This window comes from Rhinatrema bivittatum, chromosome 15 (assembly GCF_901001135.1).
Source record: "Rhinatrema bivittatum chromosome 15, aRhiBiv1.1, whole genome shotgun sequence".
In the NCBI taxonomy this organism is placed as follows: Eukaryota; Metazoa; Chordata; class Amphibia; order Gymnophiona; family Rhinatrematidae; genus Rhinatrema; species Rhinatrema bivittatum.
Window position 1 is genome coordinate 63188129 of NC_042629.1, and position 19876 is coordinate 63208004.

A 19876-nucleotide genomic window follows, 5' to 3' on the forward strand; every position below is an offset into this window, starting at 1 on the left:
CTGGTTTCTGAAAGACATTCCCCCCCCCCCAAGACAACCCAAGAATGGGGTCAGATAGTGCAAAATGGAAACTTGTTTCATGATAGGCATAACAGCATTGGCTAACGATCAGACATGATAAAACTGATTTCCGTGGCTGACCATTAGTTCCTGTGAGAAGAGGAGAGCATGCTGGCTCCTTTAGTTAAAGATAATGTGCATCTTTCTCCAAAATTCATGGTTTCCCCCTCCCCCCGTGAATTCTATTTATTTATTTGAATTGAATTGCTTGTGCTTTTATGAATACAATAAAATCCTACATATGAACAGCAAAAAAATCTTTTGGACAATTGAAGTTTATTCCAAATCTTTCTTCCGCTCCTTTTTTTTTTTTTTCTCCAGCAGTCTGGGCCTGCACATGATTGTTCATCTTTCTTTTTTTTTTTTTTCATCATTCCCTGGACGCTTGTTATTTTTGCAATTAGTCCAATGAGAGAAATCTTTGTTAACGTGGCAGCTCTTAGAAGGCTGCAGCGGTCTTCATAAGCAGCTTCCTCTCTCCTTTTGAAATGGCCTTTGCTCGCATGGAAATTTCTAGGAAGGAGCTCATTGCACTCAGGGACATATTGTGGTTGGCAAAGTAGGTGGCTGAAGTGAACCATTTGCTAACCACCCCCCTGCGGAATGTGCCACGATGGTTATTTCTGTGGTTTAGTACAGTGACCCTCTAGGGTTTTCCGTAACGAGAGAAAGATAGATAGTGGTAAGGAGAAGTAATTCACCCCCTCTCTCTGGCAATGATCTTATGCAATGTTTGATCTGAGGAATTTTTCCCTGAAGGACCTCTGATGAAGAACGGTCAAAGTTCAAAAATCTCCCCTCGCTCTCTGTGTGGGCAGGAATCTGTGACAAAAGAATTCCTCCCAAGACACAACTGGAACGAAATCTCCACAAAACACTGCTCTCTTCCCTGGTCTTCCCTGCCAGGTCATTGCTGTCCCTCCTTTAATTGGGCAGAGGGGAGTCACAGCAACTTCCTGACCACCAGTAGGCGGATGGAAAATCATCCTAAAGCAGGCGCAGGATCCCAAACGTACAAATACACAAACTCTTTCAGACCCTCTCAAAAATCTTCTCCTCCTCCCCAGGCAATTCCTTCTAGATCGTGGGGTACTGGGGCCAGGCTGGGTGCCCAGAAATGAGAAGATGCCACCACTCTCTCTTAGCTCCAGAACTCCACTTCCAGTGTCCCGGGTATCAGGCTGGGGACCCCCCAAAAATTGGGAATCTCCCCTAACAGTCCTGCAACTCAGAAATGCTACCAGCCCAAAGCGAAAGAAGGCACAGCAAGTCCTCATGCGCGGTGGCGTTTTATAGGGCACTGCTGACCAATTCAGGCAAGCCTCAGCGGAACTGGGGTACTGGGACCAGGTCTGCAAGTCACAGGTTCCTAATGAAAGCAAGGAGGTAGGGCCAACTTAATTAGTAAAGCTCTAGGGCTCTCTACACCCACAACACATAAAGATGCTCTGCAGCTAATTGTGCACTCACTTTTCTCTCCCTACTGTTTAATCATAATAATGTGAATACTTTGTGGCCTTGCTCAGGATAGGTAGTGTATAACGTAAAAGCAGGGTAATAACATCTGTTCCACTACCAGTCCTCTTTGTGATCTCCATTGCCTCAGGTATAAACTTTGACTGTAAGCCATTTGGGGACAGGGAGATACCCTGCTGTCCCTGAATTGTACTATACTCCTCCCAGTTCTGTCAGCCCATAGCCTTGGGATCATCTTTGATGCCTCTCTCTCTCCCTACACACATCCAAAATCCTGCAAAAGTGTTTTCTTTCTTCCTCTATGACATCTCTCCCTTCCTGTCTGAGCATGCTCCCGATACGCTCATCCACTTTCTCATCACCTCCCGCCTAGAATACTGCAACTTGCTGTTTGCTGGCCTCCAGCTGAACCAATTGTCTCCATTGCAACCTGTTCAAACATCAGCTGCACAACTTTATCTTTGCCAGCGCTATGATCATGTAACTCCTATTCTCAAGCTGGTACCCTGGCTCCCCATCCACTTCAGCATACAGTTCAAGCTTCTCTTACTCGCCTACAATTCCATTCACTCTGCAGTTGCTCATTACCTATCTTCTCTTCTCTTCTCTTACCCTACACCCTTCCTCGTGAGCTCCATTCATCTTGCAAGTCGCTCTTATCTGTGGTCCTGTCCTCCACCGCAAACCTCCGACCTTATGCTTCCCGTCTTGCTGTGCTAAAGGCCTTGAACAGACTTCCTGAGTATGTGGGTCAAGCTCCCTCTCTGGCCGTACTCAAATCCTGTTTAAAACCTCCCCTTTTGGAAGCTGCTTTTAAATCCTAAGCACTTCTCTGCAATAAATATACTCCTCACAGACTCTTGTTTGTCTTGATTAGACGGTAAGCTCCATGGAGCAGGGACTGCCTGTACAGCACTGCACATGTCTAGTGGTGCTATAGAAAAGATAAATAATCAAAGCAGAAATTGTCACTCGCCCTGAGCATGGGTTTGGAAGAGCAATTTAGAGTGCAATTTTTAAAACCTGTAGTCCCTTAGATACATTTTACCCATGGGACTGCAAGCTTATTTTGGGGGGGGGGGGGGGGGGAGGGTTCCCCTTTGAAAATGCACCAGCTGTGGGAACGGGACCTGAGCTCTGTCCGTCCACTTTTACCCGCTTTGAAGCGCGTACAAACATTCCCACCAAAAGAATACGTGGGGGCTTTCAAAATGCAGGCCCTCCCCTGGCCCTTCCCTGCGACAGTCACAGCGCAGGTATCTTTACCAGCATGGGAAGAGGGGGCACGTTTTCAGTAGGGCTCTTTTTGCAGGTAAGCAATTGCTTTCCTGTGGAAAAAGCTTTGAAAATTGCCCTTTAAATCCTGAGAATCCTCTCGCAGGCTTTTCTCCATCTAATCACAATCTGCCTGCGCTGCGGCATTGCTCAGGACAGGTGTAAGTGAAAGGGGAGTCACTGGGGGTAATGATTAATCTGTGGGATTAGAGAGAAGATGGGTGAGATTTCTCAGGCTGACACCCAAAAGTCACATCTAGCTCCTCAGGACCCTGGATTCGGATCCTTTCACTCAGGGGACTTCATTTTTCATCTGGCAGTTTCCTCCTCCTCCGAGCTCCGGTGATTCAGTGCCGAGGTGCCTGGAGAGCAGAGTCCTGGACCAGGAACCGAGCCCCAGGTCGTCTGCGTGGCAGTGTGCGGCACTGGCGTTCTGGGTTCAGAGCACGGTGCACAGAATGCAGCAAGGGGCTCACCTGCACTAGAACAGGGCTTACCCCGGGACTAATGCACATAAACACACAGGGACCAAAACCAGAAAAAGGATGTACTGAGGGGCTTTCACCTTGGGGCTAATCAAACAAACAAAACCCCACACACTCATACACACACTGAATCAGTAATTGATTGAAGGTTTATTTGAGCAGTCTCTAAGCAGCAAGATAATAGCACAAAAGGAATAATAGCAAGCACTGAAGAGTTCATTGCAAATAGCAATAATAATCACTACTGGAAAGGTACTTAAATATAGAAATAGAGATAGCAAAGCTTATGGTCCTGATCAATATTGTTAATAGGATTGCTAGCTAGCTCCAGATTTTCAGGACAGGCTTTTACCCTACTGCATGAAGGGACTTGTAGTCTTGCTTTTCTAAGGTACAGCAATAGGGAAGTCAAAACCACAGGTCCTAGCGTGCAGTTTGCTCAGTCCAGGACTGGATCAACCAGTCCTGAAAATCCAGAGCTAGTTGGCAACGCTAGTCAATAACAGGCCCAAGAAATCAGTCTCTTCTGCCACTTCTGAAAGTTTGTACTGTTCTGGTCATTTACACTTGTGCTTACTTTTATAATATTGGAGCCTAACACTGGCAGCTACCTAAGGTAGGAAGGAGCAAGCAGCCCCAGACGGGGTTCTTATCAGTCTTGACCTCATAGTCCAGAATGCCTGCTTTCTCAGACGCTGGTGCTGCTTTGATGCTTACTTTCGTGCCTGGTGCTCTCTACAGTAATAGTATTTGAAGATGGCTCTTTTGAACACAGAGTTCTGTGCTTAGGTTAAGTGGGACTTGATGGTAAAAGCATTTAAATGGATCATTGAGTGATGTACTTATTGTTGAAGAAAGAACCTGTAGCCTTCATATATTTATTGTACCCCTGGGTATTTATTTATTTATGTATTTATTTATTTGCTTTTTTATACCGACATTCAATTCAAAATATCACATCGGTTTACACTGAACAGAATTGTCATCAAATACTATTGAGGACAGAATACAGTAAAGCAGTTCAAAAACATTAAGTAGTCCGCTAAGATGTCCCCTAAAACTAGCCAAATACTATGAAAACCATAAGCCACCCTTGCTGCTGGTTATAGTGAGGGAACCCCCTTAAGGCACTGTTATGGTGGGGGGGAGGGGGTGTCTACAAATGCAGAGGGATGTCCCTGAAAGATCAGCAGAAAGAAGAGAAATATACATTTATATTCCAGATATCCGATTACCCTGTCCCCTTGCACACCTCTTAAACCTCAAGGTAAGCCTTGCGATCAGATGGTGATTTACAGGACGTGATCTGCACAATCAGAACCTTAAAAGCTGCTTTATGTTTAATTATCACTGGGAAATGAAAACTTTACTGTAAAATCGGTTGGGGGGAGATGAGAGTGAGCGTGGAGGCTTCAGCAGGCTTCTGTCGTCCCCGTGCAATAGCTCTCGGGATAACAGGTATAATTCTTATTGTAGGTGTTCAAGTTGCTCTTCAGACAGAAAGCCAGAGCCCTGTCACATTCACAGAGATCTGTGTCGCAGGTCCCAGGGCTGCCACCTGCACGGGGAGCAAGAGAGCACAAAAAATCAATGGCAGCAAAAGGAAAACGCAGGCTGTGCAGGCAAAAACGTGCAGGAAAGGATTCAGTTCTGAGGATTCTTTAGCATAGAATTTAAAGGGAAATTTTTGGATGAAGCAGGCAAGTGAGGACAAATCTGAGATTCTCCGTGGGTAAACAAATCTGCCTCCTCCCCAAGGGCATTACATCAGTGCCAATGCTGTTGTGGCAAAGAACACAAGGAGAAGATATTTGGAAAGGGAAACTCCACAGATACTGCCAACCTATGAGCTACACCGGGGGACTGAGAATGTGTTCCCCCCCCCCCCCAAACAAAATCCCGGGGACCAGCTTTTGGAGACAGTGGCTAATTAGGTGAATCTCAGAAATGTATTCAAAAAGACGATCCGCAGGGATACAAGCCAGACCCTTATGCTGTTTAAGAATGGATCAAATCCATGTTTTTACTGAATCTAGTGTGCCCTGATCAGCCTCTGATTTTATTGTTCCCTTACACAGGGGCTGCTTCACAGGGTGACCAAAACATACAGATAAATCTGATTCTTACCCCAAACTGTGCAAACATAGCTGACAACTACACATTGTGGAAATCCAGCAAAGCAGACCCTATCTATGGTGCATGTGCCCCTGTGCCTCACACTGGGATAACATGGGACCGAAGCATAAAGGTGGACTGCTCCTTGTTAGGAGAACACTGGGGGGGGGGGGGAGAGAGAGCGCAAGAGAGAGAGAGAGTCTAACTGCATTGTACAAATCAATTTATAAAGTCAAAAATTCTCTACTGATGTCGATTTTACAATGGATACCTCTGAATGTGTCTGTAGCACCAACCCCCTAACCCCAACCCACCTCCCGAAAACTCAGCCCTGAATCAAAGTCCATATATAGAATATCAGACTGAGCCCCAATGTTCGTCCAGGCTCCTGTACCTAACCAGTTGCTGTACCGAAGTGTGGCGCACATATGTATGTGCGTACAGCTCCAGACATTCATGGAGAGTATTTTATAACCTACACACATATTTTATGAGACAGCGTGTATTTTTGTATGGGCGTACACGTGGCCCTTTTAAAATCTAACTTGTGTTTATTAATAATAATAATAATAATAATAATAATAATGTGATGTGAATGCTGGCATATCTTCCCCTCACCACAAGTGATCGTGCTTTCCTTGTATATTGCACAGTACGGGGTTAAGTAGGGATTGCAGTTTCTCGATGTAAGACGGTCATAACAGCAGTCATGGGTGTGGCAGCACCTACAAATGAAAATATTAACCAACAGAGATATCAGATGTCAGTGTGCAAGAATCAATAACGCATAAAGCAAAGTCTACAAAAAAAAAAACCCCCATTGGCTAGATCAGTGGCTCCCAACCCTGCCCCCAAGACCCACTCAGCCATGTATGCAAATATCTCATGCATATTCATTGTGGATATCCAGAAAACCAGCTTGGCTAGATGGAGAACCATTGAGTTAGGACAGAATATGACACTACAATCTTCATTTCATGGGCTCCACCAAACTAGTTCAAAGCCAGTTCCAACCTGATTTAAAATAATGATCTTAGAATGAATGAAATTCATTTTTGGGCAAAGCTAACTAGATATTTAAACAGAAGAATCGAATTGAGGTTAATGTGATGCCAGCTTTGTGTCATTTTTATGGGTGAACATAGCCGGATCCCTGATGATGACTAGCTCAGCTCCTCCCCGTTATGCCCATTCCCTGCCCCTGACATATCCAGCTAAAAACGTAGCCAGATAAGGGACGCCCATTGACCTTAAGTAGGACTTATCTGGCTAACTACCGTTTTGAATATCAGGCTCCTTATACCTGACTCGTATTATCATAGGCATACCAAATCCCATCATTGCATCAAGATTGGCCAGCTAGCCCAGCTCTAATACCAAACAATTGTCACATAAAAATTCCACCAAAATATCAATTACAAAACGCTAACTCTAGACTCTAATCATCAGGCTAAAACTTCCCAGCAACATGCTTCTCCTGAAGTAGTGAGGAAGGTTAATCATGTCATTCAAAGGCCATTCTAAATAGCCAAGTGTGCAATGATTTGCAAAATGTCTCAGTAGAGGTCATTAAATGCAATTGTTCTGGCAAGGTGTTCCAGAACAGTGGGCCAGCCGCAGAGAAGGCCCGATCCCTGGTTTCTGCTAAGTGCGCCAGCTGAGAGAAAGGAACTTCTAAAAGACCATGTTCAGCTGACCTCAGTGCTCAGGATGGCTGATATACTGTATATATAACGTTGCGCAGACCCATGGTGACGTACTATTGCTAACATGTTTGTGAATAATCATATCAACTTTATGCATATTTCTCCACTAAATCAATAACCAGTGGAGAAAGTAAAGAATGGGAGTAATATGTTCTCTCAAATAAATACGAGTGGCAGAGTTCTAACTATTTCATGGCGTTAGCAGGATGATCCATACATACTGAATAGAGGTAAACATTTAATTTTGTTTTTTAATTTCATTATTGGGGTGTTTTTTTTTCCATGAATTTCATTTTGTTTAATCTTTATTTAGTTTTCTTTACTTTTCAAAAATGAAATAAATATTTTTTTTAAAAAACACCTCAAAATAAAGACAAAAAACGGGGCCTCCTGAAGCCTCCCGTCCCATCTGTCCCAACCACAAAAATGCCGAGGCCAGGGTTTTTCTCGGCCCCCTCTTGCCCGGTCTGAGGGGGTGATCCACTGAAGAGGCCTCGGCTCTACGCAAAGCTCAGACTTCGAAGCCTGGTCCCAATGCCGGGGCCTAGGCTCGGACCTAGACCCGATGTTGAGGCCCGACCCAGAGGTCAGTTCCCAATGCCTGGGCCTCAACCTAGGCCCAGACCCAACACCGGGGCCCAATCTGGAGTCCGGGTCCCGATTCCTAGGCCTCGGCCAAGGCCCGGGCCCAAGCCCAATGCTGGGGCCTGGTCTGGAGACCACATCCCAGTGTCTGGGCCTGGGCTCGGACCCATGCCCAATACCAGGGCCCTACATCTGGGCCTCAAAATGGTGTCCTCTGCTTAGGAGGATGTGCCAAAGTTAATTAACTCTGGTACATCCCAAGCAGAAGTCATCCTTTCAAGTAAGAAGGAAGAAGACATCACAAGAGGGACCTCCAAGGCCTGGGCTTCAAGCCTGGACCATGGCATAGGTATTGGTACCTAGCATCCAGACCAGGCCCTGGCCCTGGCCTAAGCCAAGACCCAGGTATTGGGTCCCGGCCTCTGGGATGGACCCCAGCATCGGGCTTGGGTCTGGGCCATCAGGACCCAGTCTCCGAACTGGCACTGGTGTTGGGCCTGGGCATCAAGACCAGGCCTCCAGGTTGGGCCTGGGCCCGGGACTTGGTCTAGGCTGTGATCCAGGCGTCGTGACCCGGCTTCTTGTCTAAGCCAGGACGATTGATCAGGTAAGTGTGCTACATTTTTGGTGCCTGGGCCTTTGCTCAGCTCTCGAAAGATACTTCTGCATCAAGACCCCAGCAATGCACCCAGGTGTGGTCCACGACCCCTGCGTTGGGCCACGGCTTATGTCTAGGCCTAGGCTGGGATATCAGAGTTGTGCTCGGGCATAGGCTGTGTCCTTGCATTGAGTCTCGGCCTATTCCCTAGCAAGGCCCTGGCTTTGGACCTCAGTGTAGGTTCGATGGCTGACTTTGTTTTTTATTCCCAATTTTCAAAACGGAATGAAATTCCAACCAAATTTTATAGGAATTTAAATCGTTCCATTTTGAAAACGATCGAAAATGAAATAGGAAATTTTGTCTCCTTTCCTATTTTGTTTCTCCTGAATGCACATCCTAAATACTGAATTATAGTAATCCGGGCGTGAAAGGATATGAGCCTGGAGTATCGCCCTGAATTCAGAAGGATTCAATAATGGCTTAAGCCTCCGCAATACCCTAAGAAAGAGTATGTTGTAGGAAGACTCATTTTATTCTCTCCCACTTACCAATCTGTTGCGTCCAAAGGTTGCCCCGACCCACCTAAGCCACAGAAGCATCCGTAGAATAGGTATTCAGGGAGGGCAGACTTCTTTGTCATCGTTGTAATCATTAGGCCCAGATTGGCAATGCCGCTATGCACGGCAATACAAACTGCAACACACACACACACACAAAAATGAAAATCTCCAAAATAACAAGGTCTGAGAGGGCACAGTCAGCAGGAGAAAGGAAGTCGAGCAAGACCATTCACATCATATTATTGGAACTGGTGATTGAGACATTTTTTATAATCATTTTTTTATACACCAATTTGAATCTAAGGAGGGCCTGAACAGCCCTTACAACAGGAGCATTCTAGAAGCTACAATCTAGAGAGTGACATCCCATGGGTATGGCCTGGGAACCCACTGCTGGCGTTCAAACTTCAGTGGACCTTCCCCGGGAGTAATGGAGGCGGATATGCTTTAAGGGCCTGATTTTTAAAAGCATTTATTGGCACAAAACCCAGGGAGTACTTATACACACAAAAGAGGAGATCCGCGGAGGGGCTGGTGCTGGATGCTGGGAAACCATTTGCGTGCATACTTTTGATTACGATCACCACCCGGGTGGGTTTATGGTGTGCTCAGCTTTCCTTTCCTTTGTCCATGTTTCCAGATCTTTTTCTTTTTTAATATCAGCCCAGACTGCTCTGTTTCGTTTTCCCTCTAAGGCGACCTTCGGTGTTTCCCTCTGAATGCATGACCAGCAAATCTCTTTTTCCCTTTTGCCCGATCTGCTACCAGGGTTCCTCCATCTCCCGTCATCTCGTGCACTCTTTCACGAGGGACCATGTCCTTTCGGCTAATTTTCAGAATTCTTCTATAACACCACCATTCAAATGCCTGGATTTTCTTTACAATCTCTTTACTTTAAGTTCATATTTCACTTCCGTACCATCCTATTGAAAGATGTTGTAGTAAAAGAATGCCTTAGCTGGTATTTAAGATCTCCTTGCAAACAATTTTAGCTGTAAACAGGTAATAACATCTTCCTGTTAATGATTTTTGTTATCATCGATGTGTATATTATTTTTGTTTTGGTTTATTTTAGATAATTTTATTAAGAACTTTTTTTTGATTGTGATTTAAATTTAGTTTTATTACAGTCCCTTTGTCTGTTTATCTTTTTTATTCTCTTTTATTTTTAATGTCTCTCCGCTTGGTTCACATGCTTTAGAAGTGGTATATACAATTTTATTAATAATAATAATAATAATAATAATAATAATATTGTCTGTGATCAGGAGCCTCTTGTTCAGCTTTAAAGCCTCATTCTTTCAAAAAAAAACTTCTTACAGTCCCAAAAGTTGTTTGCTTGAATTGCCAGTTTTTCTTTTTACTTCTGTTAGACATTTTCTGTCTTCTATGATTCTGCTGCTGAGAAATTTATGTTCTTTGATTTGTTCCAGTATCATTCCTTGATAGTTCTTTGGCATAAAACTTTATTTCTTGGTAGATTTCTTTAGGGAGCCTGTTTATCTTTTTTTTTTTTCTTATTTTTTCCTGCTACATTTTCTATTTGCTGTAAATATTTGTGCTGAGTTCACAGTTTGCGCTAAATTATTGCTCGACTTCTAGACATGTTTTGAGCATTTTCGCACTGCTCACATTGGGACTCACATGTCATGGTTACTTTTGCTAGGGATGTGCAGGGATATTTTTTTGTTCTTTTTATTTCTGTTTGCACATGTAAAGGGAAAATCGAAAGAAAACCGAGTTATAGTTTTACTTTCACTTCTCTTTGAAAACATTTTGTTGACGCTTCTGTGTCATTTTGAAATGAAAGCAAATCCCACTACATTTTACCTGGGGAAACGTTGCGGTGGCTTTCGAAGAGAAGTCCGCACGCCCTCTCACTTTGATATTTGCCACGGGTGCAATGTACCCACTGACATTTGAACCTGCCTCTTGTGGGGGTAGATTTTCTTTGGCAAACAGCACACGTGGACCAAAAAAAACCATAACCTCCGTGCTTTTATTTTCCTTCCCCTGGAATTCCTTTCCTGCTGCGGCGCGCCACATCACGTGCACTTTTAGCTGCGGTGAAGGAGCGCAATTTGCAGACAGTCAGCGTGCATGTGTAAATCGCCATTTTTCCTGTGTCAAATGCCTATGAAAATTGTCTTCAGTGCAGCCCGCAGTGCTGAGATAAATACAAACATGCAGACTGTATATTACACTAACCTGCTGCTGGAGCCTGGCATGGCCTGCCCATGAGTGTAGCTTGCTATCACCCACCCATCGGTCTGGCTTGGTATTTGCAGCTCTTCTTGTTTAAGAGAGAGGCTTCCCCAACACTGATCGGTTTTCTGGGTCTTCTCTAAATTTTAAGAACATGAGAAGTGCTACGTTGGGTCAGACCTATGGTCCATTTGAGCCCAGCGACTCAGCCAATCCAGGCCACTTGCAAGTTACCAGAAGATCTTTTCCCTGTCGTTCGTTCCCAGATGTAGGAGGTGGTGATCCTCACACTTACCTGGCTAATAAGTAAGTATTAATGGACCTCTCCAAGTGTTTTTTAGACCCAACTATGCTATTAGCTTTAACTTAAAACTATGGCAATAAATTCTAGACCTTAATTGCCCATAGATTGAAAAAAACCCTCTCAAATTTGTTTTAAATCTGCTACCACTTGGTTTCATGAAGTGACCCTTAGTCCTAGAACTATTTGATAGAGAAGATACCCATTGTCTGTTTACCTGCTTCACACTACTCATGATTTTGTAAACTTCTATCTTAGCCCTTCTCAGTTGTTTCTTCTTCAAATTGAAGAGCCCTAGGTGTTTAAACTTTCTTCCTCCCCCTTTCTCTGACTCTAGTACCTTCCGGGGTGGCAGAATGATATCTACTTTTTATTTCTTTAAAATTGATGTCTTTAATTTATAGGTGTATATGGCACCATTTAACTCAGAAAACTGTTATCAAGACAAAAGTGCACACTCTACAAATACAAAACCTTATGGCACCATCGATCCATCACTAGTGCCTGACATCACCTCCCCTTCAACCTCACTGCTGTTCTCTACAACACCCCTAGTGGTCAGCCAAAGAGTTGCATTGGGAATAGCTCAAAGGGCAGCCATAGGAGGTCTATGCAACACCAGAACTGAAGAGAGAGGATGTGGGAGAGAACAATGAAAACCCTGGGACTGCACAGGATGACTTTATGATGTGAATGAGCAGAAGTCTTCAGGCCATGACAGTCAATAACGGCAAAACGAAACTCTGCTGGTGTACGTGGGAGCTCTACAGGCTGCGCTTCACAATTGTTCAGTTTTATGGAGTCATCAGTTGAGCTGACGTAAGACTTGAGATATGGTTTACCTGTTCATGGACAGAGGATGTTATGAACTACAGCTGACCAGTAAAATATTCCTGTTACTTACAGCAGATGAGCAGCACGCTGACAATAGCCAGGTTCTTCATCTTGTCTCAGGACTCAAGAGGTGCAGAATCAGATGTTCGTTTTTCAGGGTAGAGCACTAGCTCTTCTATCTGAACAATCAGCCTGGGATTTAAATTGGATCAAGGGAAGTTTATTTTTCAACATCTAAGGGAATCCAAGCAAGCAAGGTGTATGCAACACAATCAGCATCTGAACATCTCTGGCCATTGAACAGAAGAGAACGTCTAATGGACCAGCCTGACTCTTCACACTCCTCTTCTGGCTTTCATCAAGTGCATGTTATCAATGTAATAAAATATACAGTACTAGCAAGTGTTTTTCTTGTGCTGTTGTCAACAGGAGAGTTCACACCAGTTGTTGTCAAACCAACATGTTTCTATTGTATCAATTTCTGGTTCACAATTAGGGTTACCTTTTTAAAAGCTTAGTGGGGACTTAGGTGCCTAGAGGTTGATATTCAAAGGGGATGTCTGACTTGGGACATTCCCAGGGCGCACTTTCAAATTGTCTCTCCATGGCAAAAAATGAATGCATTTGTACATGGCTGATTTTCCTCCCTAGGAATATCAGAGGTGCTTTTTGTATACCTATTGATGTTGTCAATTCTAATTAATTCTCCTTCCCAAGAAATGAATCCTTTTTGGTTTTTGCCTAGTGTTTCCAGCATTCTGGATAGGAGGAGCAGTAAACTGTGTTTTATTCTCCGGATGCATTTAGCTGAAGGAAGTCCTGTGTGGTATCCCTGATCCTGAGTGTTTCACCATTGTGGACTCAGGTTGGGTGTCAGGCAGTTTTGCTGGCATCGTGCCATATGACGCCCAGGGATGTTACTTAGTGGGTCTGTTAGCATTTTGCCATGTAACCCCCACATGGAATGGGTTGTTCCTGAGTCTGGATACAGTTTGTCCATTAGGGGCTGAGACTGGAAAGAGAAGTTGTTTGAGTTCCAAATAATTTGCTTGAGAGTTATGTCGGGGATTGAGGATACCCCATGGAAGTGAGCTATGCTCCCTGGCTGGGATCATGGTGGCAGCCTATTACCTACTAACCCTGGGCAGAGGTCAGCTCTCATCTGGAGCTTGAGGAAAACAGAGAGCAAGAGAGCAACTAATAATTGCCAAATAAGTGTAAAAGGGGTAAAACTATATTCTTCACTGACCCACTATCAACTGACCATACCAACCATCAAATGAACTCTCAACTCTAATCTCCAACCAAACTCGCTTCCCTCCACTTCCAACCCAAGAATAGTTATTTGACCTGACTTGCTTATTTCTATATATGCTCATTCTGTTATAATGTTTCAATACTGTTAAGAAAATAATATTCACTTTGTAAACCGTTATGATGGCTCTACCAAATAACAGTATATAAAACTCATCAAATAAATAAATAAATAAATAAGACAGCAATGCCTGTTACAACAGAGAATCTTCACCTTAGCCTGAAATAGAGTTAAATTAAGAAATATGAAGTTTCATGATTTTGGAATTGTGAATATATATATATATATATATATATATATATATATATATATATATATTATATATATATATAGTGCAACATAAAAGTCGTGTAGAGGTGATGAGTGTACAGAACCCTTCAGTGACTGCTCTGAGAATGTACTGGGAAAGAATTTGCACCAGAGAGTTCCCATTGTCCTTGGTTGCGGCAAAATAAATTCAGCCCTTGCCAGGACTAATTTCTGACTTCATGTTGAAGTTTGTGAAGCAAATAATGGTTAAATGTTGTTGGGGGTAGCCCCTGAGATCAAAGCGGTTTTCTACAATTATCACCTGTGGTCAGCTACACCATCTGATGACCCATGAGACTGACCCCTAACAACCCCCAAGGGGTACCTGCTGCGTATGCTTTCCTCACATGCGTGCATCATATATGTTTATCGTTAAAGAGTATTAACAGCTTGGAGGGTAGAACTTACCGCTAAAAGACTCTCTTGGAAATATGCCTCTGTAGAAATGGCCCAGAAAGGGAGATTACCCGGTACATACGACAGCGCCAGCTCCCTGTAGCCCCTCTGCCCAGGTGAAAGCTGCAGTTGACCCGGTGAGTAGCTCTGGTAATGCCTTTTGTGTTCTGCATTGCTTGCTGAGGTAACTCCGTGTATTGAAAATGGTTCATTTATTTGATTTAGGGTTGGAAGCTGCCAGTAGGTAAACATCTCTTGGCTGCTTCTCATATGCCTGCATCCTAGCTTCTGGTAGGCTTCTTTATTTCTCAAGAGTTTAAAACAAGGCAGTGAATGCAAGAACCAGGCCTGTTGCTAAGAGGCCACCTGAATATCTGACCAGCTAAGGTTATATGCATACTGGCTGCTCCAAAGCTGTTCAAAAATTTCTCTGGTCAATTGTCATTCTCTGTAGGAACCGAAATAAAATGTTAATGTAGAGCTCTTATACCTCTTATACCAGAGGGAACGTTTCAACTAATGTTTGGGAAAGAACAGATTTAGGATTATAGAAGGATAGCTCCCCATGAGGGAGCCTAGAATGGTATGCTCTTGGGGTATAAAAACCTCTGCCACATTTTGAGGCATGGAATCTTGAGTTGACCCTTCTAGGGGCATCATGCCCATGGTTCCTACCTGTTTTGTTTTATTTTTATGGAGTAAGGACTCTGGGGACTCAGGGTCTCAGAGTGGAGATATAATTAAGCCACCATGGTTATGGAAACCTTTCTTTTCCTTGAGAGGGGAGCTTTCCGCTCTCCTCATTTCATAATTTGGTTTCCCCAGTGTGGGGGACAGCTTGGGAGTGAGCATCAAGGTGGTGGCATGGGTTACAAGTTGGTTGACTGATAGGAGACGGAGTGTAATGGTAAATGGAACCTAACCTACTCTGAAGAGAATTCAGATACCAAAAAAGCACGAGATAAACACAGGGAATCTCTAAGGAAGTGCTGAGAATTATAATGCTAAACTAATTGGATGGATGGGCAAACTGGATGGGCCATACAGTCTTTTTCTGCTGTCACGTTTCTATGTTTCTGTATTTCTATGTTTAAGATGGGTCACCAATTAAAAAAACACAAGAAAATAGACAAACCCAATTTCCAGGGACTGCCTCCCAACCAGAGCAGGTCCCTTTTCAATTACAGAGACAACAAAAATGTATACAAGATGATTCAAATAATCCCTTCTCTCATCACAAAACACCAAAATACACTCCCCACAATCCCACCTCCACCACTTCCCAACTTCTTCCACCCCGTCAAACAATTAAAAGAGAGCATAGAAAAGATCCAACACCAAAAGAACACAACCAAGGAAATTCTTCTAGATCAGCTCTTAGGACTACAGTTTGAGAGCTCGGGTGCCACCACCTAATGAAAGAATACAAAATTCAAAAGAGAAATGATTGCGTGAAACAAGAGAAAAAGTTCATGCAAATATACGTGCACAGTCTAATAACTGAATTTCCGAGAATAACTTGCAATTAAGAAGAAGAGAAAACCAAAATCTGTCCAATTCAAACAATGAAAATTCTAATTAAATCATTCAATGTTTGGCTTCAGAGTCTGCAAAAAGGATTTGGCTTCAGTGGCTGCATCAAAGTGTATAAGGTGTGCCAGATACTGCAAGACAAATGTAATCTTATTGAAAAAGTCTGAACAAAGAGGTGAAAACTGTCTCTTTCGTTGAGACATTTTATTGGAGGAGTCTTGAGAAATCTGAATTTTCCTGCTGTGTAGACTCAGACCCACCTTCCTCTAAGCTTGCAAGATCAAAGCTTTATGCGCATAATTCAGCAAGCATGCAATCGTTGGTCTGCCATGTTGACACCCAACCTATATGCACGCTGGTCGCCTTCCAAAATGAGGTCGTTCAGACGCACAGGTAATAGGGCTTCAAAAACACGTGTAGGTTCGGCATCAGTAACTTTCTCGTTGATACCTACAAAATTTATTTATTTATTTATTTAAATTCTTTTAATATACCGATGCTCAAGACGAGGTCTAATCGTACCGGTTTACAATGGAACAAGGGGAAACCAATTAACAACAATATAGAAGGTAAAGTTACATTGAACAGGGAGCATAAACATGGGCATTGGAAGAAAGAAAGATTTCAAACTAATACAACTAGAGAGAACTAAAATAGCAGCGAGACATATGAAGATTAACATAAGGTTGCTGAAATTCAGTTGGAGATTTATCTTAATTTACCTTAAAATGTAGGCCATTGCATGGGATCTATTTTCAGGATCCTCTGTTTTCTCATCTAACCCAGCCACTCACTTCTTTAAAGCCTCACATTGGGACTGCAGATTAGCAATCTCCTCTTTTGCTGCTGCTGCTTGTTGCTTAACTATTTCAGTATATGCACACCTACTTCACGCAAGGCAGTGTTAAACGCGGGAAACTGCGGATGCCCTTTGTCAAAGTCTATTTTTAAAGCAGCCACTACCAAAGAAGTTATCTTGTGAATCAAGACCTCTTCGAGATCGTTATTTGAATCAGTCTCTGTTTTCCATTCAGCCATTTTGGATTGGGTTGGCCATTACTTTTCTTTCTCTTTCTCTTTCTTCAGCAGTTCAGAAGACATCAGTGCAATGACTTATTAGCGGCACAACAATGCTACTGAATATATCCAGATAAGTATTAAAGTTAGGCAATAAGCTTATCCACTTAGCTGGATAAGTTTGATTTATCCGGCTAAGTAGCGATTGACTATCTTACTCCGGATGCTTTGAAATATTTATTCTTTTTATTAGCATGGTTTAATTGATATGATTCATGAGAACAGACTGGCGTAGTGCTGCAGGACCCCAGCAATGAGAAGCTCGTTCTTTGCCACACTGAACCCGAGTGCCCGCAGTCTCTGCCGTACATACTGGCGTAGTGCTGCAGGATCCCAGCGATGAGAACAGACTGGCGTAGTGCTGCAGGACCCCAGCAATGAGAAGCTCGTTCTCTGCAACACAGAACCGGAGTGCCCTCAGTCTCTGCGTTCCTGACACTCCTCCTCCGCTCCTTACACTCCTCATCCACTCCTGACACTCCTCCTCCACTCTTCACACTCCTCATCCACTCCTGCCATTCCTTCTCTGCTTCTCACACTCCTCCTCAAACTCTTCACCCATTCCTGACACTCCTCCTCCGCTCCTCACACTCCTCATCCACTCCTGACACTCCTCCTCCGCTCCTCACACTCCTCATCCACTCCTGACATTCCTTCTCTGCTTCTCACACTCCTCCTCACACTCTTCACCCGTTCCTGACACTCCTCCTCCGCTCCTCACACTCCTCATCCACTCCTGACACTCCTCCTCCAACATTACAAACTGCTGCAAAACTTCCAGACTGGAGGAAAAACCTTTACTGCACATGGATATCCGGGGGGCGAGGCTCCACTCTCAAAGGATGATACGTGATGAGGTCGCTTGGTTCGATGCGCCGTGAATTAGGACAATTCCCCCTAATCCCTTCCCCCCTCCTTAACGCATGAGACGTATTACAACTAGACTTGCGCTCACTCTCCATCTGCTGGAGATAGGAAATACTCTGCAGCATCGCTCGGGACCGGTGGAAAGTGAAAGTGGAGTCAAGGTCTCTCACTGGGGTAATAATATCTGAGGGGGGGGGGAGGGGGGAGGGATTTCTCAGAGTGGTGCTCAAGAGTCAGTGCCCTCAAAGTGACTTTCACTTATGGGATTTCATTTCTGATCTTCCTGCTTCTTTGGACTTCCAGATAAATTGGAATCAGAGCTGGGATCTGGTGCTGATATTATTATTATTATTATTATCGATCATTTGTATAGCGCACCCCCTGATGTATGGCGTGCTCTTAAAGAGACGCATAACAGACAGGGCCTACACTCACTCCTTGAAGCTTGCAATCCTGTCAAAATGGACAAACAGGCATCAAAGAACAAACACGAGGCGACAGCCAGACAATGACTGAGACTGAAGAATTAAAGTAGACTATTTTTGGTTACAAGTGGGATTACCCTGAAGATATTGAGTATCATCAGATATGATCGTGGGGTCTTTTAGCTGGGCAAGCAGAACTCTTCTTATCAATGTTAAGGTCACAGTGTGATTGCATTTGCAATTGACTCTTTTTGAACTAGACTCACTTCAAATGTCTATTCTAGTAGGAAATGAGTGCCCGTGGAATACTCAGTAATCAACAGAAAGTAAAATTATAGTGACATGGGCGTCATCATCTGGATAAAGGTGCACTTTTGTTATATGAGCGTTGCAAGATAAATGCCACAGACATGAAGCTGGACTTTACTGCATGAACGCAATAAGATAAGTGTAGTAGTTCCCCTTAAAGGGGGTTTCTAATAAACCTTTTCTGGATTTCAGGTCCTGTTGGATGTGGGGTGGAGTTTCTTGCTTTAAACAAAGTTTTTGTATAGTTTAATCTTTTTATACACACGTGGGAAAGCACTTTGAGAAGCACAGTTTTTTGGTTTGTTTTTTTTAAATACTGTATTTATGGCCACATGTATAAGGATACAACCTTTTTTTTTTTTTTTGCCAGTTATGATTATAAATACCTTGCACTGGCTTGGCAAAACTGTATTTATCATTTTGCTTCAAGGATATGACCTGGCTTTTCATCCTTTAAAGGATATTGCATAATTAATTGTGTCCCCTTATTGTACATAGTGGTGTACAAGGTGATAAGTGTTCAGGTACAATAAGTTACTGCCGGAGGCAATGGGCAATAAAGCGGAGTGGAAGAGGAGCCTTGTGGTTAGAGAGAAGCAGGCTACAAATCAGAGAAACCAGCATTCAAATCCCGCTCCTCAGATACAAGTTTAGATGGCAACATTTAAATAGGTGCGTGCATGTGCTGGCTTGCGCCAAAATAGGCTGTATGCGTGCACGCAATTTTCTTATGAGCATGTGCACACAAATGCTGCCTTTACTGCATAAGTGGAGGATTTTAGTAGACACAAGTGCCCCTGTATCTTCCAGCAGGCTGTCCCCCAAAACTAACCAAAGAAGATGAAAACTGCAAGGAGCTCTTCCTACTGCTTATATTGAGGGAATCCCCTCAACATACTGCTTATGGGGGATCTGTGATTGCAAGGGATGACCCTAAGAGATCAGTCACCAGAAAAGAAATACTGCGTTTATATTCTAAATAACAGATTTATTATCATGTCCCGCCTTCCAGAAAAGGCCTGCAATCAAACGGCAAAAATCATTCCCTTTAAAGCTGCTCTTAATTTTCACTTGAAAAAAAAGGCAAAGTAAATCTACCATAAAATCATTTGGTGGTAGTGGGACGAGAGTGTTATTTCTGGCAAGCTCTTTTCGTTCCTGTGCATTTTGAATTAGAATAATATTTATAGTTATTATTGTAGGTGTTCAGGTTTTTCTTGAAACAGAGTGCTGCAGTCTTGTCACATTCACAGGCCAGCGCCCCGCAGGATCCAGATGCACTGCCTGTAGGGGAAGCCAAAGCAATGACTCCAGATTAGAGACTGGATCTCACTGAGACACAAGAATCATTTATAGCAAGGGCAAACGTTTAGGTTTTGTGGAATAATATGCAGAAGAGGACTGCTCCTGAAATTTCATTTACATAAAATTTAAAGTGACAT

At 43.4% G+C, this 19876-nt stretch overlaps 1 protein-coding gene across 1 annotated transcript in view; it reads right to left on the minus strand.

Annotated features, from left to right (window-relative positions):
* Positions 1–3438: 3438 nt before the first annotated feature.
* The window catches only part of LOC115076510, a 47295-nt gene continuing 30857 nt past the window's right edge, over positions 3439–19876 (minus strand). The window contains exons 11-13 of the mRNA XM_029578051.1: positions 8852–8996; positions 6030–6136; positions 3439–4854 (exon numbers count right to left, since the gene is read on the minus strand). Coding sequence (XP_029433911.1) covers positions 4709–4854; positions 6030–6136; positions 8852–8996 — 398 coding nt within the window. The 3' untranslated portion in view covers positions 3439–4708. The remainder of the gene's footprint in view (positions 4855–6029; positions 6137–8851; positions 8997–19876) is intronic.